Source organism: Mustela nigripes, chromosome 15 (assembly GCF_022355385.1).
Source record: "Mustela nigripes isolate SB6536 chromosome 15, MUSNIG.SB6536, whole genome shotgun sequence".
Lineage (NCBI taxonomy): Eukaryota > Metazoa > Chordata > Mammalia > Carnivora > Mustelidae > Mustela > Mustela nigripes.
The window spans coordinates 2,049,538-2,073,854 of NC_081571.1; the positions used below are offsets into that span (position 1 = coordinate 2,049,538).

Genomic DNA, 24,317 nt, shown 5'->3' on the forward strand with positions numbered 1-24,317 from the left:
GTGTTCCAGCTTCCCTAAGCTCTCCCTTTCCTGGGCCCACCCATCCTCCTCCCTGGACCGGACCGCCTCTTAACCTCTGCCAACCACCAATCTGTTCACCATTCTAGAATATTACATAGATGGAAACGAAGTATGGAAACTTTGGGGACTGGCTTCTGTCACTCAGGACAAGGTCTTGAAATCCAAGTTGCAGGTATCAGTAATTACTGTTCTGTGGTGGGGATGAATGATGTCTCATTTCTGAAATCTAACAGTCTAGCATGCTTCTCACCTCCTTCTGCTGTAGCGTCTGGTTTGTAGATGGCAGTTTCCGTTTCTTAGGGGCTTGGAGCATTTGCTGTGGCTTTGCTGAGGGTGCAGGGGCTATGTGTGCAAAAGGCACCTGGGCCTTGAAGAGGAGGAAACATCCAGGAGGCTTTCAGATACTAGTTCTAAGGATTACCAACTTCTCTCATGGAGACAAGCTGTTCCTCCTTGAGGCGCTGGAGCAGATGATGGGACCCTTCACAAGTCCTATGATACCCCAGGAAAGCGGCTGTGAAGAACTGGCAGGCCGTTAGGTGGAGTCAGAATGGGCCCATCTGAAGGGGGCAGATGGCCTGAGGCAGAGGCTTAGGTCCTAATTCAGGTCTTGGCCAAGCCGCTAAGCTGTATGTACCTCAGTTTTTTACGTATTCATAGGAGAGGAGAGCAGACTTTAGATAGGTTCTAAGATTTCTCCCACTCTAATTCAATGGATTCAAGTTGGCAAAAGCATCCCAAGCTCTAGAGGCACCTGCAGTCAGGAAGTCATAGTGAGAAGTTATATTCTTTATTTTATTTATTTAAAATATTTTTATTTACTTATTTGACAGAGAGAGATCACAAGTAGGCAGAGAGGCAGGCAGAGAGAGAGAGAAAGGGAAGCAGGCTCCCTGCTGAGCAGAGAGCCCAAGGCGGGACTTGATCCCAGGATCATGACCTGAGCCGAAGGCAGCAGCTTAACCCATTGAGCCACCCAGGCACCCTATATTCTTTATTTTGAAAATTAGGCCAGGGATAGCCCCACTTCGCAGGGGAGGGGCGGAGGTTATAACTTCAGTCTATCAAGGAAATAATAAGAGAGAAATGTCATACAGGATCCTTTACCATATTATATTACTACCTGCATTTAGATTTCACGGTCTAGCCCAGAATCGTAATTCACATAACAGCGAAATTCATTTCCCAAGGTCCGGGTGTGTTTTGGAATAAACTTGCACATCTTCACGCCAAGAAGTTTTGCTGCCTCTTCTTCCATGACCGCACCTGAAGGGAAAAAACCCAGTGAGCCCAGAGTCTGAAATGCCAACTACAATGCCATCGCCAGCAGTGAAGGGATTCTTGACTAGAATACGTGAAGCTGACAATATCGCTCAGCAAATACAGGGGAAGGTCAATTCTGGATATATCCCTTTTTACTTCAACACATTTGTAAATTACCTACTTTTTCCCTTTTTCATTTAATAAATGGTCTTCATATTTCTGCAAAACTGAGATACTTAGAAAAATTTAGAAATGAAGTTATATTCCACAAAGTAACATAAGTGAAAATAATTACTAAGAACTAGTGTTTTCCAACTTTGAGTCAAGAACCCCCCTTCTCAGTAATACCTGGGGAAATACATTCAAACTCAGGGGAATACATTCACACCAGCTTCTGGCTGAGTGCTCCGGTATCTCACCTGCTGCCTGGCATGTGGCCACCATTGTGGACATGCCCCGGGGACCTCGGAGCACCTCTCCTGGAACACCCCATTGCAGGAAGTACTTCTCCAGCCAGCCCAGGCCCGAGACCCAGGACTCATCCTAGATTCTTCCCTTCCCACCACATCTTGAGCATAGTGAGTTCTTCCACTTTGATCTCAAAGTGTATCTTTACTCCATTCCCTGCCCTCCTTTCTACTGTCATACCTGGTCCCCACCATGTCTTTTCTCTGCTGGACATACCCTCAATGGGGGGCCTGCTTCTACTTCTGTCCTTCAATCCCTTTCAGCACAAAGTGAAAGCACATTCCTTTAGGCCAACTGGGTCCTGTCCATTGGGGGCTGCTGCCTTTAAAGGATAGCCCCAACAGGGTCCATCACTTGTAGGGCTCCTCTTGCCCCTCCCCCCACTCCAGCGATGCTCCCTGCACTTGCACAGTGCTGGGTTGTGCTCCCTACAGCCTTCCAAGAACCAGGGGGAGGAGGAAAACTCCAGGGGGCTCTGACACTGGTTCCTGGAATTATAATCTCTTTCCTCCCCACTCCCACCCCAGCGGGGGTGCCCCTTGAGGTCTCCACTGGAATGTTGCTCCTCCAGGAGCGCTCTCCCAGCCCCATCTTAAGGGCACTGGTCAGTCTCAGTGCCTGCCCCACCCTTCTCTGATTCTTTCATTTTTTCACTACACTTACCAGAACTGGTCATTCATTTCTTCTGTTTTGCTAGTTTTTGACCTATCCCCTAAAACTAAAAGGTACGGTCCATGAGCTCAGAGCGCCAGCCTGTCAGCCAACACAGATGGCTAGCAAACTACTGAAGTAATAAGCCTTAAGTAAACATGAGCTGGGAGAAAAAGTCACTTCTTGACAATTCTCCAACACAATGGGAAACAGACTCCCTGCAGCTCCAGCTTCCTGCCCAGCCTGAGGGGCATCAGCAGCCCAAGGGCACCCTGGGGTCTGGACAACAGCCCCCCAACGTAACTGACCAGGAGTTAACATGCTAGTTCTCCACCAACCCTCTGTATATCCACCTTAGAAAGTACATGCATGACTCTCACCAGTAAGAAAATCTGCTGATTAAATAAATCTAATCCAATGCCTAGTTCTGTAACCCTATGCAATTCATTTTAATGTTATCGATTCCATGTTTCTCTTTCAGCAAGTGGAGAGGCTGGATCAAATACTGCTACGATTCCTGATGAGAAGGAGTAAAAAAAACATAGTCCACTCACCAAGTGCCAGACCCCATCTCACATTTATCATATCACTTAATTCCAGCAATGCTGAAAGGCAGGACATATTACCAGTCCCAGTTTACAGATAAGGAAATCCGGGCACAGAGAGGCTATGCAACTTGTGTAGGGTTACACAGGAGATGGATTCAGGCTTTGAGTTCTGAGATCTCTTCCAGCTCCTGAAACCTAAGGCTGGAATATCTGGTCGTTGTTCCAGAGACGTACCTACCTGTGCACAGCAGAATCTTGCCCTGAGTCAGATACTTGATGGTTTCTGACGTTTTTCTGAGACACTCCTTGGAAAGGTAGGGGGGATCCGCTATTACGATGTCAAAACTGTGTGTGGCAATTTTTTCAGGTAAATCCAATGGATTATTGTAATCATAGAAGATATACTCCTCTCCATATATGGCAAATCTTTTGTCATATTCAAAGATGTATACAGAAATGTCTTCTCTGTGTAGCGATCTCAGGTTCTGGTAAACACTGGGGGCGCTCACACAGGCTATTCTAGAAAAGAAAAGGAAAAAAACTCCTGAAAGATCCATAGCTTATGGTGTTAAGTAACAACTACTTCTCTAAGAGAATACAGGTCCTTGCATTCAGATTTTAATCGGAGTCCAAGTTAATGTAAAGGCAGTAAATTTCAAGAGAAAACTATACTACCTCACTTTTAAGGAATCTGGTATTTAAAAATTCTGCAACTCATAATTTTAAGGTATGTGAAAGAATAACTGCTTTTTTATAGTAAAAAATGTAAAACATTAGGAACACATTAGGAAGAAAGTTAGATAGCCCAAGGCTTAAATTTGCTTGTTATTTTCACGTTGGTCCTTGTTTTAATATTTATTTCCAATACCTTAAGTCTAAAATATTTTGAAGCTAATTTATAATATTCATAATCTAGAGAGAAAAACCCCAAACGGTTGCCTCAATAAGATATCGTAAAATTCAACATCAGTGCCAAAAAGCTACTTTGAATTTCTGTTTCTTTTTTATATAAGGAAATCAAAGAATTTGTTTCATTATAAGCAGTCCCTAGTTTACAAATGGGTAGTACTCCAACATTTAACTTTAAAACCAACTACTCAAAAAATTAAAAGTAACCTAAATATGAATTACTGAGTTGACTGCGGTACATCTAATAAAATGGAATGGTACATATCATTACCCTGCAAGATACTGAAGGAATAAGTGTAAACCACGTTTTTATTATTATTAGTTTCAGAGGTGGAATTTAGTGATTCATCAGTTTCATTGAACACCCAGTGCTCCTCACATCACATGCCTCCTTAATGCCCATCACTCAGTTACCCCGTCCCTCCACCCACTTTCTCTCCAGCAAAGCTCAGTTTGTTTCCTAGAGTCCAGTGTCTCATGGTTTGTCTCCCTCTCAATTTTCATCTTATTTGATTTTTCCCACGCTTCCCCTATGTTCAGCTGTTGTTTTTTAAATTCCACATATGAGTGAAATCACATGGTATTTGTATTGCTCTGACTTATTTTGCTTAGTATTTTACTCTCTAATTCCATCCACATCATTGCAAATGGCAAGATTTCATTCTTTTGAATGTCATCTGTTGGGCATCTGGCTTCTTTCCATAGTTTGGCTATTGTGGACATTGCTCTATAAACACTGGGGTGCAGGTGCCCCTTTGGATCACTGTTTGTATCCTTTGGATAAATACCTACCAGTGCAATTGCTGGGGCATAGGGTAGCTCTATTTTCAACTTTTTGAGGAACCCTCATACTGTTTTCCAGTGTGACTGCACCAGTTTGCATTCTCACCAACAGTATGAGAGGGTTCCCCTTTCTCCACAACCTTCACAGTATCTGTTTCTCTGATGCCGAGTGATGTTAGTATTTTTTTATGTGTCTGTTGGCCATCTGGATGTCTTTCTTGGAGAAATGTCTGTTTGTGTCTTCTGCCCATTTCTTGACTGGATTTTTGTTTTTTAGGTGCTGAGTTTGATAAGTTCCTTATAGATTTTGGATACTAGCCCTTTATCTGTTATGTCATTTGCAAATATCTTCTCCCATTCCATAGATTGCCTTTTAGTTTTGTTGACTATTTCCTTTGCTGTGCAAAAGCCTTTTATCTTGATGAAATCTCAGTAGTTCATGTTTGCTTTTGTTTCCCTTGCCTTTGGATAGATGTCTAGCAAGAAGTTGCTGTAGCTTCCATGGGTATAAGAACATATGCTTACAGTTGCTCTGGTGGTCTCTGGGAGATGCATAGAGCCAGAGACCACTGGAGGTGGTCTCCCCACCTCCCCACATGGAGGAGAACCAGGACCCTGGAGGTTGACTTTTTCCTCGATCCTCTTTGTAACTTTTAGATTTTCATCATTTATATTATCATTCAAAAAAGTACTCCTTTTAAAAAGTAGACACAGCTTTAAAACTGTGAAATGCATTTTTAAAAAACATTCTATTTTTTTATTTGTGAGAGAGACAGAGAGAGAGAAAGAGCACAAGTGGGTGAGGGGCAGAGGGAGAAGCAGACTCCCCGCTGAGCTGGGATCCCAATGTGGGGCTCCAGGATCATGACCTGAGCTGAAGGGAGATACTTAACTGACTAAGCCACTCAGGTACCTCATGAAATGCATTTCTGAACAGAGACCCGTGTTCCATGTACCAATTGGTTCCCTAAAAGGGCTTCTCAGCCCCAGTGCACTTGAAGTGTGTGATACACCCTGTTGATGTCACATATACTTCTGTGAGAAACACGCATGTCCCAGCCCAAACAGACAAGGGCCATCAGAACCCCCAGCTCAGACTGCTGCCAGAGCTCTGGGGCCAGAGAGAGGCAGAGGATAGAATGGTGTCCTCATTGTGCTCAAAGATACCACGCAGTGGCCCTGGCTTACACACACAATGCAAGTATCTTCTGAGAAAGAGGGTGAGAGACAGGTAATTTCAGACAATCGAAATCTGAGAGTCTGTCAGCAGCAGATCTCCACCATGAAATTTCAGAGCTGTACTGAGGGCTAAAGGAAAGTGGTCTGAGGCGCAAGAGGGACTGAGAGTAGAATGGTGAGAAACTTGGGGGAGACAATGTCATTTATCCTGCAGCAGACCCAGCTCTGCCACTTGCTGGTGGGTGATCTTCCGCAGGAGACACCATCTGGGGAGCCTGAGAGTCTCTCTTTACAATGCAGAGTATAATGGATCATCAAAAGGGATGACCCCCTGTAAAGCATGTATATAGTGGACAGGGCACACAGTAGAGCTCAATAAATGTTACCATTATTATTAATTTGGAATATTATGAGACACTTCCTAAAAATACTGAAGATGCCTTTCAGAGCAAATAAAAAACTTCCTCCAATGCCCATACATTAATGGAGAAAAAGAAAGCATGTGTAAAAACACTGTCATTAAGAAAAAGCTGATAAGCATCTACATATAATTTAAAAGAAAAAGAGCAGCAAAATGAAAAACTTAGGACTTCCAGTTAAAGATGGCAGATATAACACACTCATTTACATTTGCCCCTCATTAAAGCCTACAAAATAAAACATAAGTTTAAGTTCATCCTGTTGCTTAAGCATGAACTGCCAAGAGCAAAGAGAACTCTAGAGAAGACCTAAAACTATAAAAACCAACCAACCAACCAACCAACCAAAAACCCCTTAAGAAGCATAAAAGCAAATGGATAGGTGGAATCTGGCTCAGCAGACCCAACAAGCCAAGTCCTAAACTGGCAGCCAGGTAAGCTGAGAAGCATCCTGGTTTACATCAGGGCACCCCCAAAGGCTCAGGGAAGACCTGGGGGAGAAGGCGGGGCTAAAAACAGGAAGATTCACTGAAAGTCTATTTAATAAAGAAGAAACTCGTTCCCAGGATTCTCTTCCCCAACCCACGCCTCCAAAACTGTGGCAGAAACCTTTCCCCAAACTGAAGGGCCTGAGTTAAGAAAATAGAAAAAAGGAAAGAAGAAAATAAAAAGTACAGAAGGTGAAAGCGCCACAGCAAGGCACCAAGGATGGGAATAAGAGAAAACCTGAAGCTTGCTGTGGACAGAGACAGGAAAACACAGGTTTCCTACAAGAAATCAGAATGGCACTGGGTTTCTCACAGCACCTACAGAAACCCAGACGCAGTGAGCCAATGCCCTCAAAACCTAGAAGAGATACCCAGCAACACCAACACAGTCAAGAGGAAGGACAGAATAAAAGTGCTTACATATATGAAAGGTTTAAACATTTTCCTCCAGTGTACCTTTCTGGTGGAAGCTATCGAAGGATGTACCAACCTAGATAAGGCTGTACACTAAGAACTGGAGTACAGGAAACAGGAATCCAGAGGAAAAGAGAAGTAAAGGGGCTCTGGTGAAGGAAGATACCAAGGTAAGACCGACAGCAAAGCTAGAAATCAACTAGTCTAGGTAAGAGCAGTTTGTAAAGCCTCAGAAGTGACTTTTTTCATGGAGTTGAAACATGTCTGCATTAATGGATAGGAGGCTCACATAACTGGAAGAGAGCCTGAGCATGAATTCATGATATGAATACAGATACACATAAAATGTAAGAATTACTGTCTTCAGGAAAATGAAAAATCATACTAGAAAAGGAAGAGTATAAGGCTCAGCTTTAAGGGACATTTGTGGTGGCATAATATAAACCCTGTTCTCACCAAAATTAAGACATAAATCAGGAATATAGACAGAAAGCATGCATATGTGTGGAGTTTGAGAGAGAGCTAAATCGTCACACTCCATAGTAAGAAGTCAAGAAATAATGTCTACAAGTGACAGATCAAGAAGTGCCAATATAAACAGGTATTGAGAAATATGGCTGTAAATATCTAATGCATCCACGGAAAGGGAGCAGAGGGAAGGAAGCACACAGCGGGCAATAAGCAATTGATTCTTTTTTTTTTTTTTTTTGAGCAAGCCTTGCAGCACCATTTGGCTTTAAATTATATACATACAAAATTCTGATGAAAATAAAAACTGAAATAACAAAACAGAAAACATGTATTCTTTTTCTTATTAATTTTTTTAAAAGTAATCTCTATACCCAGCACGGGGCTTGAACTTACAACCCTGAGATCAAGAGTTGTATGCTCTGGCAGGGATGTCCACTATACCACAGCTATTCTACATGTTTCTAGAAGTCCTAGCCTCAGCAATCAGACAACAAAAAGAAATAAAAGGTATCCGAAATGGCAAATAAGAAGTCAAACTCTCACTCTTTGCAGATGATACTTTTGTGAAAAACCCAAAAGACTCCACTCCAAAACTGCTAGAACTCATACAGGAATCCAGTAAAGTGTCAGGATATAAAATCAATGCACAGAAATCAGTTGCATTTCTATACACCAACAAGAAGACGGAAGAGAGAGAAATTAAGGAGTAGATCCCATTTACAATGGCACCCAAATCCATAAGATACCTAGGAATAAACCTAACCAAAGAGGCAAAGAATCTGTACTCAGGAAACAAAGTATTCATGAAAGTGAGTGAGACACAAAGAAATGGAAAAACGTTTCAAGCTCATGGATTGGAAGAACAAATATTGTGAAAACGTCTATGCTATCTAAAGCAATCTACACATTTAATGCAATCCCTATCAAAATACCATCAATTTTTTTCAAAGACATAGAAAAAATAATCCTAAAATTTATATGGAACCAGAAAAGACCCCGAATAGCCAGAGGAATGTTGAAAAAGAAAACCAAATTTGGCAGCATCACAATTCCAGAGTTCAAACTCTATTACAAAGCTCTGGTCATCAAGACAGTATGGTACTGGCACCAAAAGAGACACACAGATCAAAGGAACGGAATAGAGAGCCCAGAAATGGACCCTTAACTCTATGGTCAACTAATCTTCAACAAAGCAGGAAGGAATGTCCAATGGAAAAAAGACAGTCTCTTCAACAAATGGTGTTGGGAAAATTGGACAGCCACATGCAAAAGAATGAAACTGGACTATTTCCTTATACCACACACAAAAATAGACTCAAAATGGATGAAAGACCTCAGTGTGAGACAGGAATCCATCAAAATCTTTGAGGAGAACACAGGCAGCAACCTCTTCGACCTCAGCCACAGCAATTTGTTCCTAGAAACATCGCCAAAGGCAAGGGAAGCAAGGGCAAAAATGAACTATTGGGATTTCATCAAGATCAAAAGCTTTTGCACAGCAAAGGAAACAGTTAACAAAACCAAAAGACAACTGACAGAATGAGAGAAGATATTCACAAATGACATATCAGATAAAGGGCTAGTATCTAAAATCTATAAAGAACTTTTCAAACTCAACACCCAAAGAACAAAGAATCCAATCAAGAAATGGGCAGAAGAAATGAACAGACATGTCTGCAAAGAAGACATCCAGATGGCCAACAGACACATGAAAAAGTGCTCCATATCACTCGGCATCAGGGAAATACAAATCAAAACCACAATGAGATACCACCCTACACCAGTCAGAATGGCTAAAATTAACAATTCAGGAAATGACAGATGTTGATGAGGATACAGTGAAAGGGGAACCTTACTACACTTTTGGTGGGAAAGCAAGCTGGTGCGGCCACTTTGGAAAATAGCATGGAGGTTCCTCAAAAAGTTGAAACGAGAGCTTCCCAATGACCCAGAATCACACTACTGGCTATTTATCCTAAAGATACAAATGTAGTGATCCAAAAGGGCACCTGCACCTGAATGTTTATAGCAGCAATGTATACAATTTAGTCAAACTATGGAAAGAACCTAGATGTTCATCAACAGGTGAATGGATAAAGATGTGGTATAGATATACAGTGGAATACTATGCAGCCATCAAAAAATGAAATCCTGCCACTTGCAACGATGTAGAGGTAACTAGAGGGTATTGTGCTGAGCGAAATAAGTCAATGAGAGAAAGACAATTATCATATGATCTCTCTGATATGAGGAATTTCAGAGGCAGGAAGGGGGGTCATGGTGGATAGGGAGGGAAAAAATGAAACAAAATGGGATTGGGAGGGTGACAAACTATAAGAGACTCTTAATCTCATGAAACAAACTGAGGGTTGCTGGGGGGTGGAGGGGGTAGGGAGACGGTGGTGGGGTTATGGACACTGGGGAGGGTATGTGCTATGGTGAGTGCTATGAAATGTGTAAGCCTGATGATTCACACACCTGTACCACTGGGGCTAATAATACATTATATGTTAATTTAAAAAATTTAAAAATAAATAAAAAATAAATGTATCAATTCTAAGCAAAAAAAAAAAAATACACGGTGCCTGGGTGGCTCAATGGGTTAAAGCCTCTGCCTTTGGCTCTGGTCATGATCCCAGGGTCCTGGGATCGAGCCCTATTTCAGGCTCTCTGCTCAGTAGAGAGCCTGCATTCCCCCACAACCCAACCTCTGCCTGCCTCTCTGCCTCCTGGTGATCTCTCTCTGTCAAATAAATAAACAAAATCCTTAAAAAAAAATACAAATGGTAAAAAAAAAAAGTTGCGTGCTCCACCGAATGAACCAGCCAGGCACCCTGAAAACCTGTATTCTTAAAACTTCAAAAGTCAAACATAAAGATTTTTTTTTTTCTTTTAAAGCAAACTTTAGGGGTATAAATGTAAGAAACAGGTTACAGAACACTGAAATAAATATCAGAGGTAGGATATCTTATGAGTGGATTTCTGTGTCCCTAAACTCAGTCCTGGAGCAGTTCTTAATTCGTCATGTTCTGCAAACCACGGTTTACCACTTTTGCAGATTAGGGTTCAGACTTCTTCCAAACTATTGCTCAACAAGGAAGGCCATTTCAAACATTACTTTAGATCAGAAGGCAAAAGAGAGACCAACTCTGGATCTTACCTGCCACGTTCTCCAGCAGCTGCAACGGCTTCTGTTGCAAGTCGCAAAGCAGTGTCCTGACTGTACCAAAACTGGCTCAGCTGCTGGAACAGAGCAATGAGTCAAAGTCATTTCAGAACCACCATAAATGCTGTCCTTTAATTTATATCTACCATATCAGTGTGCACATTTTCTTCAGGTTTTTTTCTTTTTCTTTTTAAGATTTTATTTATTTATTTGACAGACAGAGATCACAAGTAGGCAGAGAGGCAGGCAGAGAGAGAGAGAGGGAAGCAGGCCCCCAGCTGAGCAGAGTCCGATGTGGGGCTCGATCCCAGGACCCTGGGATCATGACCTGAGCAGAAGGCAGAGGCTCAACCCACTGAGCCACCCAGGCACCTCCCCACACACTTTTTATGTTACTTTTCTCTGACATCTGTTTTATTCTGCACATTTTGTGACTGTTGACCTAGAAAATACCAAGGTGGATAAATGTTTCCAAAGACAGAATGTACTTATTCATTTGGATATAAATGAACTATGTCTGTGTCTAACCATTCTTAGCTGCAGGAAAATGCCAAGCTCCACCTCTCTTTGCTTAAGCAGCACCCACTGAGCCTGTAAGACTGCACCAAAGAATGCTGAATAGATGACAGCTGTTATAAAAAAAGAAAGAAAGAAAGACAAAGAGCAAGATGACAAACAACTTACACCTTGAGGAAAAAACAAGTAACTTAAGAAACATTCATAAGGTAAAGGCTGAGGCCAGGCGTGGGAGAAAAAGGATCACAGACTGGGTTTTGCTGTCCTCATCCCTGTGGTGTTGGTTAACATATGCTGCTAATTGGTAATTGAACCTAGAAGCTTAATCAGACTCAAATTTAGTTTTTAGGCAAGAATCACACAAAGGTGGAAGTGTGTTCTTCCATCAGTAGAAACACTGATTGGTTGTCTCCTTTTGTGATGTCAGCAGCCCCTGATGCTCAGGGGCTTAATTAGAGCCTTCTGTAAAATAATTTCAAAGAATAATTACTTTTTAAAAAGAAAAAGTGCGGTGCCTGGGTGGCTCAGTGGGTGCTTAAGAAGCTGGAGGAAAGCCCCTAATACACAGGATATGCAAGGGGGTCTGCTCGACTTGCACTGGGAGGTGGGTGACTATTTCTGGCAGTTGGCTACCGAGCTGCCCTTCTCTCTTACTCCAGCATTGTCAGAGCACAGCTGTGTATTTTGGCTCTCCTCATACCCTTCTAAAAAATAAAAGTCTTTCTCTTATTCAGTGTGCTGCATGAAGATAGCTTTAAAAGTCAAAAGCACTACTAAACTTACAAAGAAAAACAAGAGTTCCTGCCCCCACTCCTCAAAAGCATCTTCTGAAGTGTTGGCTCTTCTGTCATTTGTTCCCACATTTCCAAATATTATGCTTTAAATGCTCCTTTTTTATTTTTTAAAGTTTATTTATTTATTTTTAAGTAATCTCTGCACTCAGTGTGGGACTCAAACTCACAACCCCAAGATCAGGAGTCCCATGCTTTTCTGACTGAGCCAGCCAGGTGTCTCTAAATGCTATCTCTTGATTAATTCACTTTACATTATGGCAGATGAGAATTTCACTCTGTCATGCACACCCTCTCCTACCCTTCACCTCCCCATATTAATTATAACCTGTTTTGGTTAAAATCACAGTCAGTGTTTACCGTGGGGGCAGGTAACATATTTTGCTACCATTTCCTTCTAGTATGTTACCTTTTCTTTTTCCTAGACTCAATACATGTGTCATTTGCTTGTTTTTTTGAACTCACCTCTAATTCTTCCACATCCTCTGGCAGCCTTGGAGAAGCAGTGCATGGGTGGTCAATGCCATGAGACTTGTCATTTCTAAAATGTTTTTTAGTTTATCTTCATGTTTGATAGCTCAGCTGAGTACAGAATTCTAGGCTGAATACAATTTTACTTCAAATACTGAAGACATTGCTCCACTTTTTTCTAGTTTTCTAACAAAGCTATCAAAAAGTGCAATGTGACTCATCCTGAGTCTTTGTAGGTGGTCTGCTTTTCCTCTGGAAGGTTCTAAGATCTTGTCAACCTGCATACAGAATTTTCAGTCATGTAACCATGTGTCTTAGTAAGGATCTGAAGTTCTGGAAAATTTTCTAATGTTAATCTTTGAAGATTTCCTCTCCCCTTTGTTTTCAGTTCAGTATTTCTAACTCCAATTAGTTAAATATTGAGCCTCTTGAATTTATTCTCTAGTTTTATAATGTTTTCTTTCCAATACTTGCATCATTCTTTCTCTTTTTTTTTTTTTGTCCCTAAGAAATTTTCTCAACTTGATAAACCAAACCAAAGAGTCAAAATTATAAAAATACTTAATTCTAAGTAGTGGGATTAGGAATAACTTACTTTTGTGTTCATATTTTTATATATATATATATTTTTTTTTTTTTTTAAAGATTTTATTTATTTATTTGACAGAGAGAGATCACAGTAGACAGGCAGGCAGAGAGAGAGAGAGAGGGAAGCAGGCTCCCTGCTGAGCAGAGAGCCCGATGTGGGACTTGATCCCAGGACCCTGAGATCATGACCTGAGCCGAAGGCAGCGGCTTAACCCACTGAGCCACCCAGGCGCCCCTTATATATTTTCTAAAACAACCATGGATTAATTTTAAAATCAGAAAAAAACACACAGTGTTTCAAACATTAAGCAGGGAGAAAAGAAAAGAATGAGGTACTTCAAGTCTCTGACATTTACAGAAGCAGCAAACCAGAAGACAAAGACACGTAAAGAAGGGAAATTGTGAGAAAAAGGCTTTTGTGTTGGTAGAAAATTTAGTGTAGAAATATTTTTATCAGTCAGTTTCAAACAGATGGTAATATAGGAGAATTTTATACAACTTAAGAGATCCAAACTTGACACAAAATGTATAGGTTATAAAAAGGTTATTAAAAAAAAGGCATACAAAACCTTCCTTCTAGTTCCAAAGTGACAGAGAGAGAGACACACAAATCCATTACTGAGGGGTGTGCACAGAGAGAAAATACAAGCTTCATCTATTTCTCAACTATCTCCCTCAAAAATTTAAATTGCCAGGCTCCATCCTAGCTTGGTTTCCCTCAACTCACTTTTTTTTTCCTTTTAATTCCTATTTTTATTTAGACCACAAATATATAATTAAAATACATTCTATGCACCAGAAATTATTAATATCTTCTATAGAACTCCCTCTCATCTTTTTTCATTGCATGCTTATGTTTAGTTATCCTATTTACTGCAATGATATATTTTACCCCTTTTATTAGGATGCTGGGTTCCACAAAAACCAATAGAAACCATCCATGTACAAGAAGGAAGCACAAGTTTGTGTTGGTCCCAAATGAACATTCTGTCCCCGTCTGACCACCAACTAGCCTGATGGTCAGACCCAGGAAAATCTGCATTTATGCTGTCTTAGATGATCATGGACTGAACTCTGTCTCAGCTCCCAGGACAGGCTATCAGCTTCTGAGGGGCAGGTGAGACAGACACTGATATGAAGTAGGATACAAACTCAGGGCAGGACCGACAGGTGTGGACAAGTACGGAATCGGCATCGCACCCACAGTTTTGGAGGGATGTGGAATGCATTTACTTACCCAGTTCTCTTCTATTATTCCAATATTATATTTATCATCTCTGCCTGGGTCACTTTGTTGTTTCTGCTCAGCATAAAATTCCTGGAGGGCTGCTAAGGCATGGGAAGACAGCTGGGGGATATCTTCATCATCAGAGTCACTCATTTCACAAATCGTCTATAATCTGCAAATAAATAAGCAAAGGTATTGTGGGGGTATTTTTCCTCTCTCCCATCAAATAACAATTTAGAAATTTTTTATCTCACAGCAAAGGTCCAAACTGGAAGTGGGTTTTATAAGAGAAACTCATATTTAAAATTTCTGAGATCAAACATCTACAGAAGTCGCCTATTGAAATACAGCTCAACAAATGCAGGCTTTTCCTTTATCCATATTCAGTTTTTACAAATGAGATTCTTGCATTTTTAAGACTCCTAGCAGAATGAAATTTTTTACCATAAATATCGAAAGACATTTTGCTTTCTTCTGGCACCCCAATAGCCATATGTGGACATTTCACAGTAGATCCCCGAATCAGAAATCATTCTGAGTTTGAATGTCACTGTTCAGGTGATCTAAGGCTCATGGGTGTTATTGATAGGGTAAGTGAAGGACATATAAAGGAGGGGAATAGAAAGAGGTATGGAAATTTAAAGGAATGACAAGGAGAAGGGGAAGAAGTAAAACACAGGGAGGGAGAAAAAGAAGGGGTCTTGCAGGAACTGATGGCCAGGCCAATCACTTCTTGTGGTACCAATGGAGTTAGCCAGACTGGGAGATTAAGGCACAGCTCTGGTCCAGACAGAAAAGTCTTCCCAAGACTCCTGACCACTTCAAGTTCAGGGGGGTTCCCAAAACCACCCTCACGTCCAGTAATTTGTTAGATGGATTCACAGAACTCACTGAGAACAACTGTACTCACAGTTGATACAAATCAGAGCCAGCCAAAGGAAGAGATGCACAGGGCAGCGTCAAGAAGAGCTCCAAACAGGAAGCTCCCATTGCCCTCAGGATGCATCACCTTCCTGGCGCAGATACGGGATCATATGCATGGAGTCCTGCCAACCAGGGAAGCTCTTCAGAGTTTCAGTGTCCAGCTATTATTAAGGTTTCACTGTGTTGGTATGAGTGACTGAATGATAGCCCACCTGGATGAAGTCAGTTTCCAGCTGTCCCAACCAGGAGGTAGGGTTGATAAGGCCTCATGGCCCTGATAAATAACAAAGACTTTCCCACAACCTGGGACAGTCTACCTTTTTACAGGTTACCTCCCAAGAGCCTTGGCAAAGCTCAAACCTCTCTTTGAGGTCAAATTCTTTACTACACAGTACCAAACATATTTTTAAGCCAAAAGTTAGATAACTTTTTTTTTCTAAGAGCATAAAAACAGCATCTTATTTGCTTTTTAAAATATGCCCAAAGTGTACAGCAAGTGATGTGTTGAAAATCAGCAAAGATTATTCAATAGCTTCGTCACATGGCTCCCTTCCTCCTCCAAGGCCTGTGGAGGTGTACCTGATTGACAATCTTGGCCCCCTGCCTATGCCACCAAGGGCAGCTGGTAAAATAGCATTCGAACCTGGCAAATTCACCAGGCTTAGGAAAAGGGTTCAAGAGATGCTGAGCAGCCACTTAAAATGAAAAATGCCAAGATGCCTAAGTGGTGCAGTCAGTTAAACCTATGACTCCTGGTTTCGGCTCAGGTCATGATCTCGGGGTTCTGGAATCCAGCCCCCTGATGGGCTCAGTATGGAGTCTGCTTGAGATTCTCTCTCCCTCTGCCTCTCCACTCATGCTCCCTCTTTAAATATATATATATATATATATATATATATATATTTTTTTTTTTTTTTTTTTAAAGGAGAAATGCCTGCTAGATGCTGCTTTTGTTCTACTTTTCAAAATCAAAGAGCTAGCCATTCTACCTAGGATCCAAAATACAACCAAAAAAACAAAAAAACAAAACAAAACAAATAAACAAAAAACCCAAACCAAAAACCTTGTATGTATCAACTACTGACAAACCAATGTGTTTTCATGAAGTATAAATAGCTTATTGATTTCTTCTTTCCTTTCTTCATCAAAGACTCACCTGTAAAGTCTTGTTAATAAAACATCTGGTCACACAATTTAATCTAGGAACATAAATAAGCCCTCTATGAGCAAGCAGTTACCCCTCTAGGAAGAGAGGGAGCCAAGCAAAGGTATAAACACTATAACATATTTATAGAAAGTTCAAAAACAAGTAAAATTAAACTATTTCAAGAAGCATATCAACCTATATTTATCAAAGATAGACTAATTTTATTACCAAACCTTCCCAAAGAGAAGACTCGAGGCTGAGAAAATTTACTGATGAGAAACGTTTAAAAAGAAATGGTGATAATTTTATCATCCAGAAAACAGAGGAGAAGAAGTACTTCCCAACTTGTTTAATGAAGCCAGATTAAATCTAACATAAAAACATGTCAGTATAGAACCAGGTTCAATTCCTGATTGAGGGTGATCAGATATCAGAGGCAGAGAGGGATGGTGGTTTCTGGTGAAAGTGATTTAGCAAACTTCTTGCTAAAATGAGATTTTATAAAGAAGTGCACAGATGGGCCTAGAAGGTTCAGGAGGCTGACTCAAGTTTGATCAAGCAAACAATCTTAGCTACAGGAAACTCTGGACTGCAGTCCAAATCAGGCCTGTGGCTTTTTTTTGCAAATCAGATTACTGGGAACACAGCCACACCATTTGGTTTATATATGTCTTACAGTTGTTTTTATGATATATGTCTTACAGTTGTTTTTATGATAAGTTATTATCATAAGTTATTATAAGAAGTTATTATTTTAGGGCGCCTAGGTGGCTCAGTGGGTTAAGCCACTGCCTTCGGCTCGGGTCATGATTTCGGGGTCCTGGGATCGAGTCCCGCATCGGGCTCTCTGCTCAACGGGGAGCCTGCTTCCCTCTCTCTCTCTCTCTGCCTGCCTCTCTGTCTACTTGTGATTTCTGTCAAATAAATAAATAAAATCTTAAAAAAAAAAAGAAGTTATTATTTTAGTAAATATTTTAATATTTATTACCTGGTCTTTTACAAAAAGTGTGCTGACTCCTAATTTAACAGTTTATTAATTTTTATTTTATTTTTAAAAAGATTTGATTTATTTATTTGACAGAGGGAGATCACAAGTAGACAGAGAAGCAGGCAGAGATAGAGGAGGAAGCAGGTTCCTGCTGAGCAGAGAGCCGGATGTGGGGCTCGATCCCAGGACCCTGAGATCATGACCTGAGCCAAAGGCAGAGGCTTTAACCCACTGAGCCACCCAGGCGTCCCCTAGTTTAACAGTTTAAAAGCGAAAAGCCATATGATCATTTGCATAGATACTACAAAAGCTTTTGACAAAATTCAACACCCATTCATGTTAAAAACTGAACAAACTAGGTATAAAAGGGAACTTCAATCTGATAAGCAGTCCCTACAAAACACATAAGCTTCATACTTTTCTTCGTGGTGAAACAATAAATGCTTTCTCTCTAAGCTCAGGAACAAGGGAAAGGATATTCACTGTCACCACTTTCATTTAAAATTATCCTGGCTTTTCATTAATTCCAGAAGGCAAACAAACAAAACAAAAACAAGCAAGCATCAAGACTGGAAAGGAAGAAATGCCCCTATCTGTAGACATGATTATGTACAGAGAAAATCCTAAGGAAACATTACTCTCATCCAGGTGATCAAGGTCAACATCAATGGTGATAATTGATTATCAGTGGCCTGTAGCCTTGATATACAGTGATGAAAACAGTACTTCATGGTCTTCCCCCCACAAAACACATAATCCCAGTGTAAGCATGAACGAAAATCAGACAAACCCCGATTAAGAGTCATCAAAAACAAGAAAAACACAACAGTCACTGCCAAGAAGTGCCTATGTATTACCTAAGGACATCAGAATAAAGTATGGGCTTTGGTTAGTAATAATGTAGCAATATTGTTCATTAGGTGTGACAAACGTACCCTATTAGTAGAAGATGTTAATAATAGGGGAAACTGGGTATAGATACATAGGAACTCACTGATATCTTCCCAATTTTTCTGTAAACTTAAAACTATTCTAAGACAAAGTTTATTTTCAGAAAATTTTAAGGAAGCATAACCAACTTCAACAACAAAAACTACTAGAATTAATAAATGAGTTTATCGAAGTCTAAGAGTATACGATCAATACAGAGAAGTAAATTGCATTTCTGTATTCTAACAGCAAATAAATAGAAATTAAGCTTAAAAGCAATTTCCTATAAAATAGCATAAAAAATACTTAAGAGTATATTTAACATAAAGACTGTTAAGTCCTCGATACTGAAAATTCCATAGCACTGTTGAAAGAAATTAGAGAAGACCTAAGTAAAAGGAGAGACATACCACGCTCATGAACTAGAAGAATTAGTATTATTAAGGTGTAAATTCTCCCCAGATTTATCAATACATTCAAAATATCCAAGCAGCAGGGTGTGTGTGTGTGTGTGTGTGTGTGTGCATGCACCTGCATGCACTTATGAGTTTAAAATAGAAATTGATATACTGGTCCTAAAATTTATTTAAACATTCATTCATTGAAGGAAATTAAGATAGCTTCCAGTTTTTGGCTATTGTGAATAAAATACTATAAACATCTGTGTACAATTACACTTTTTTTTTTTGGATTAAAGCTTTGTTTATATGAACATCAAACAAATCATAGCACTAAACCACTTACCAATATTTTGATTAGTTTCTATATCCTCAGTATTAGAAACAAATGGCCAAAATAAGCTTGGGCAGATAAAAGAAGTAAATCGAAAGAATGGAAATGCTGATGAGAATGTAGGGATATTGGTACTCTAAGCTGGTTAATAATTTAAGTTGGCATCAGCTCTATTTGGAAAGAATCAGATATTCTGCATTTAAGGATATTCCTACTTTCTGACCCAATTCTCATTTCTAAACTTCATATTTTGAAATGTTTAAATTCAGAGGAAGTGGCAAAACTAATACACTGAGGTCCAAGTATCCCTCACCTATTTTTTTTCTCATTCTAACAACTTAAAATCAGGACATGACTTTAAAAATGATGGTGTATAAATTTAACTGTGGGCATGTTTTCTTAAAGTGATGGTATTCTTATAATCCATGGTATCTCAGATTTGATAAAATATAGTTATCACTGTAACAACTGTAGGCAACACAGTGAATCATCCATGCAGCAGATCCACCATTTTGTATCCTCTACATAAAGTGGTCAGAAAGAGATGAAACTGTTCTGAGAGTTGACAATGTCCCAGTGGTATCCATGGGAATCAATGGTGAAAAAGGGTGTGTATAAAGGTTATTAGAGGATTCTGGGAAGACTAGACCAACTGTACTGGTACAATCTGTCTGATGTAACTATTTTAGAACTGTAGAGTTTATTTAAAGGCTTTCAACTTCCAAAGGAAGGCTCAAGTACAATTAATTTCAGTCAGTTTTGGCACTTAGCTCTGCGGTGGTCACCCATCCCCCACTCCTTATTCCTGTGTCAGGAAGCTGTGTACAGGATTCTGTTTTGTGTTTGGTCCTAATATATCAAGGAGATTGAGTGAGGGCACAGAGAGATCAATGTCCTTACAAGAAGTGTTTACTATTCAGTTTCCCTAGAAATGAGAGGCATAGTGCACCATAAAGGGCCATACAAAACTTGTCACATGTGGGGACAAAGAAGCAGAGAGAGACCTGGAACTCGTCTTTACTGCTAAGGTGGGTGGGAAGAAATTAGGTGGGGATGTACCCTGTTGGGCACAAAGTAAAAACACACATTTTACAGTGTGTGGTTGGGAGGTTTGTGATATGACCTTGATGTGCCCATGAAAACTGGTTTGCAGGGAAGATGGAAACAACTCTGGCCACTAGTTTGGCCCTGTAACTAGCTGATGCCAAATGAACAAATACAAAGCTTAAGAGCACACAAAGTCCCAGGAGTAGTTTGTATGCAATTGTGGGAAACAAGGTAGAGAATAAGGGCTCTGTCCTTCAAATATTGGGGATCTGTATACTGATCAGTAACAGCTGCTTCTGCATATGGAGGCACAGACACAGTCAAGCAGCCATTAGGGTAAGGCTCCTACTGTGGTCCTTAGTTCCACCTCCAGTTCAAGAAACTTTGAGAGGATTTAAAGGGCCAGCAGTTCTTTCTTCACTTTATTTTTCTCTTGTTCTCCTTTGGGAAGCCAAACATTTAAGGACAAGATCATTATAAAAAGGAACTACATATACAGGGGAATTTAGAAAGTCACTTAAAATCTTCCCAGGAAGAGGTAGACAGAAAAAAACCTGAGAAGACCTTAAGTTTACACCTCAGGCTGATACTCAGCACAGACAGCCCTACAACATCAAAACTCCAAAACAATAAACAGAACAACAATAAAATCAGCAAATCCTTGAGAAGGGGAAGAATCTAATTTCCAGAGTTACCAACAGTTTTCAACAACAACAACAAAAAATCACAAGGCATACAAAGAAATTGGAAAGTATAGCCCATTCAAAGGGAAAAAGTAAATCAAGAGAAACCATCGCTGAGAAAGATCAGATGGTGGACCTACTAGAGAAAGACTTTAAAACATGTTAAAGAAACTAAAGGAAGATGTGGGAAAAGCTAAGAAAATGATGTATGAACAAAATGGGAATATCAATAGAGACAGGAAACATAAAAAGAAATTTAAAGGGTCCAGAGCTAAGAATTACAATTACTGAAATGAAAAATTCACTAGAGGAATTCGAAGGCAAATTAGACAGAATCAGCAAACCTGATGATAAGATAATTAGAACTACTAAGTTTGAGGAAAAGAAAGAAAGAAAAAAAAAAGAACAAAGAAAAGTGAACAGAACTTAAGGGCATATACCAAGTAGACCAAAATACACACTGTGGGAGTCTCAGAAAGAGAGGAAAAAGGGACAAAGCAATTATTTGAAGAAATAATGGCTGAAAACTTCCCAAATTAGGTGAAAGACAGAACTATAAACATCCAAGAAGCTTAATGACCTCTTTAGTAGAATAAACTCAAAACACCCACACATAATAAAAATAACTATGGAAAGCCAAAAATAGAATCTTGAAAGCATCAAGACAGGGTACTTGTCACATAAAAGGGATCACCAAAAGGGATCATTAGTAAATTTCTCATCAGAAATGTTGGAGGCTAGAAAGGAGTGGACTGATATACTTAAAAAGTGCTGAATAGGAAAAAAAAAATCAGCCAACAACGCTTATCTGATGAAGTGAGGGAGAGGGGCACCTGCATGGCTCAGTGGGTTAAAGTCTCTGCCTTCGGCTCAGGTCATGGTCTCAAGGTCCTGGGATTGAGCCCTGTACCGGGCAATCTGCTCAGTGGGGAGCCTCCTTCCTCCTCTCTGCCTGCCTCTCTGCCTACTTGTGATTTCTATCAAATAAATAAATAAAATCTTAAAAAAAAAAAAGTGAGCGAGAAACTGACATTCACAGATAAACAATAGCTGAGGGAGTTCGTTACCACTAGACTACCCCTGCAAAAACTGGTACAGCGAGTCCTCTAGTTAAAATGAAAGTACACTAGACAGGGCGCCTGGGTGGCTCAGTGGGTGAAACCTCTGCTTAACCCTTCGGCTCAGGTCATGATCTCAGGGTCCTGGGATCGAGCCCCGCATCAGGCTCTCTGCTCAGCAGGGAGCCTGCTTCCCCCTCTCTGTCTGCCTCTCTGCGTACTTGTGATCTCTCTGTTAAATAAAGAAATAGAAAAATCTTAAAAAAAAAAAAAAAAGAAAGAAAGTACTCTAGACAGTGACTCAAAGCCGTATGTAGAAGAGATAAAGATCTCATAAAGGTAAATATATGGGCAATTATGAAAGTAACTTTATTACTTTTATTGTAATGTCAATTTATAACTCTACTTTTTGTTTTCTACATGATCTAAGAGATCAATACCCAAGTGTCTATCAACAGATGAATGGATACATATACAAAGGAATATTATTCAGCCTTAAAAAGGAAATAAATTCGACGGGAATGAAGAGCATGAGTGGGCGAACAGAAAAGTGAAACAGCAGGTGGCACTTTAACTTGGCCTTGAGGGAGAAGAAAAGATGAAGAGGGAGGACTGCAGAAGGAACAGCATGAACAAAGGGCTGGAAACATTAACTTACAGCATCAGTAGGGATTAGCAGGCTCCTAATGGACTGTGGTTTCTTTCTATTTCTTTAAATAGTATTTAACTCAAAGTAACTAATGTAATCCTAAAAAGTAATGTGTAAATCCAATTACACTTCAAATATATAAAATTCAATCTCCATATATTAAATTTACTAAAGCAAGCCACTCCCTCCCCCACTGTATAAATTCATACAGTTTCATATTGCCGTCTGCAAGCTATTGTAGTCAAGGCAGTGTGATTCAGTGGAAAGAGCACTAGGAGAAACCCCCAGGTTTAGGGCTCACCTCAGAGCCTGAGTAAATGGGTAGGGGGTTTGGAGGGAGGGAAAGGAAACCTGAGGTAGTCTGTAAGGCTCCCTCTGAAAATGGGTAAGAATGGCCTAGATGTTTCCTAAATAGTTTTGCATATTGCCCCACGACTCTATCCTTAATCCCATTTACTGTCAGAAAAGGGCCAAAATCTTTCATTTTCATCTTTGTATACGTAGTTACCCTGCCTAAGATGCTTTCTTCCCTCTCATTTTCTAAAATTCTATTTATCCTGTTATTTTAAGAAATTAACTTTTAAAAAGGTAAAATTTACCTACAGTTTAATACAGATCATAAACGTACAACACGATGAACTGCTGTGTGTACCTCCACGAAATCACCACCCGTCAAGATATCCTTCTGATCTTACACATCCTCTTTCCCCTGGAAAGTGTCCCCCATCCCAGCTAGGTCCCTTACTGGGATCCCTGTAGGAGACGCTACTGCCCTTTAGTACCGGTAAGTTTCCCGTGCTCCCGCCTGTCCCGGGGAGCTGGGGCCTGGTCTACGCCACTCAACACCCTGCGCCCAGCAGACCTGCCTCCTAAGGCCCCAGGAGACAGGTGCGGAGGCTTGAACGTCCGGGACAAAGGAGTGAAGAGCAGTAGGCCCAGTTCCGTTTCTGGCCGGAGGGGAGCTCTCGTGCTGCCCTGGCCTGGGGGTTGGCTCTTCCCCGCACCTGGACTGCCTAAGCCCAGCCGCGCGGACCTTCCCGGGCCGGGGCCCACGAGGCCGGGTCTCATACAGCAGCAACCAGGTTCCCCTCTCAGCGCGGCAGCCATCCCCAGACACCACTAATTGAAACCCCTCCTCCTCCACTGCACTGGGGAAAGAGCCACAAGAGAAAAAGAACCACAATCGATTCCGAAGCCGCCGAACAGCGCAGAGACTACCCCACCTTGGCAACCGGGACCTTCCTCTCACAGGCCACACGTGCGCAGTCACTCCGGGATAGGGCGACCGGCGGGGCGGCCGTGCTGCATTCGCGCACGCGCACAGCCTCCCGCCCGAGGGCGCTTCCGGGAAGCGGGTGAACGCAGTTTGTTCCAGGCCTTCCAAGTCCCGCTTTACGAGACAAGTCCTGACTCTTGATGGAACTGTTTCCTCTCGTTTCTCTATCTTATAAATTACACCTAAGAATGGTGGCAATAGACAAGATTTAAGGTTTTAGATTCCCTTCAAATTAAACGTATTCCAGGTAGCTTATTTTGCCCTTGAAGCTAGATGTCCGTTTTACAAACATTAAATTCAAACCTGTCTAGTTTACCCAGTCTTAATACAGAAATTAAAAAAAAAATTTTAAAATAGAGGCACTAAGACATTAAATTGAGGCTTTGTAATATTGACAGATTTAGAGGCATTTTTCATTTGGGGGTTAACTATAGAATGCAAGAGATATAAATGAGCGCAAGATCTGATTGGTGAACGATGACATGCTGAAATAAGACCCGCTACTAATT

General features: G+C 40.6%; 1 protein-coding gene across 2 annotated transcripts; it reads right to left on the reverse strand.

The window, feature by feature from the left end:
• Positions 1-807: 807 nt before the first annotated feature.
• EEF1AKMT1 (EEF1A lysine methyltransferase 1) lies at positions 808-23,859 on the reverse strand. 2 transcript variants are annotated; one of them, XM_059378277.1, is made up of 5 exons: positions 23,756-23,859; positions 14,384-14,546; positions 10,775-10,854; positions 3,190-3,470; positions 808-1,287 (listed from the first exon to the last, which is right to left on the reverse strand). In XM_059378277.1, exons 2-5 carry the CDS (start codon positions 14,525-14,527, stop codon positions 1,151-1,153), a joined length of 642 nt encoding a protein of 213 aa, XP_059234260.1. In that variant the 5' UTR covers positions 14,528-14,546; positions 23,756-23,859; the 3' UTR covers positions 808-1,150. The 2 variants fall into 2 exon arrangements, with proteins under 2 accessions (XP_059234260.1, XP_059234259.1); XM_059378276.1 differs by having other exon boundaries at positions 812-1,287; positions 10,775-10,857.
• Positions 23,860-24,317: the final 458 nt, after the last annotated feature.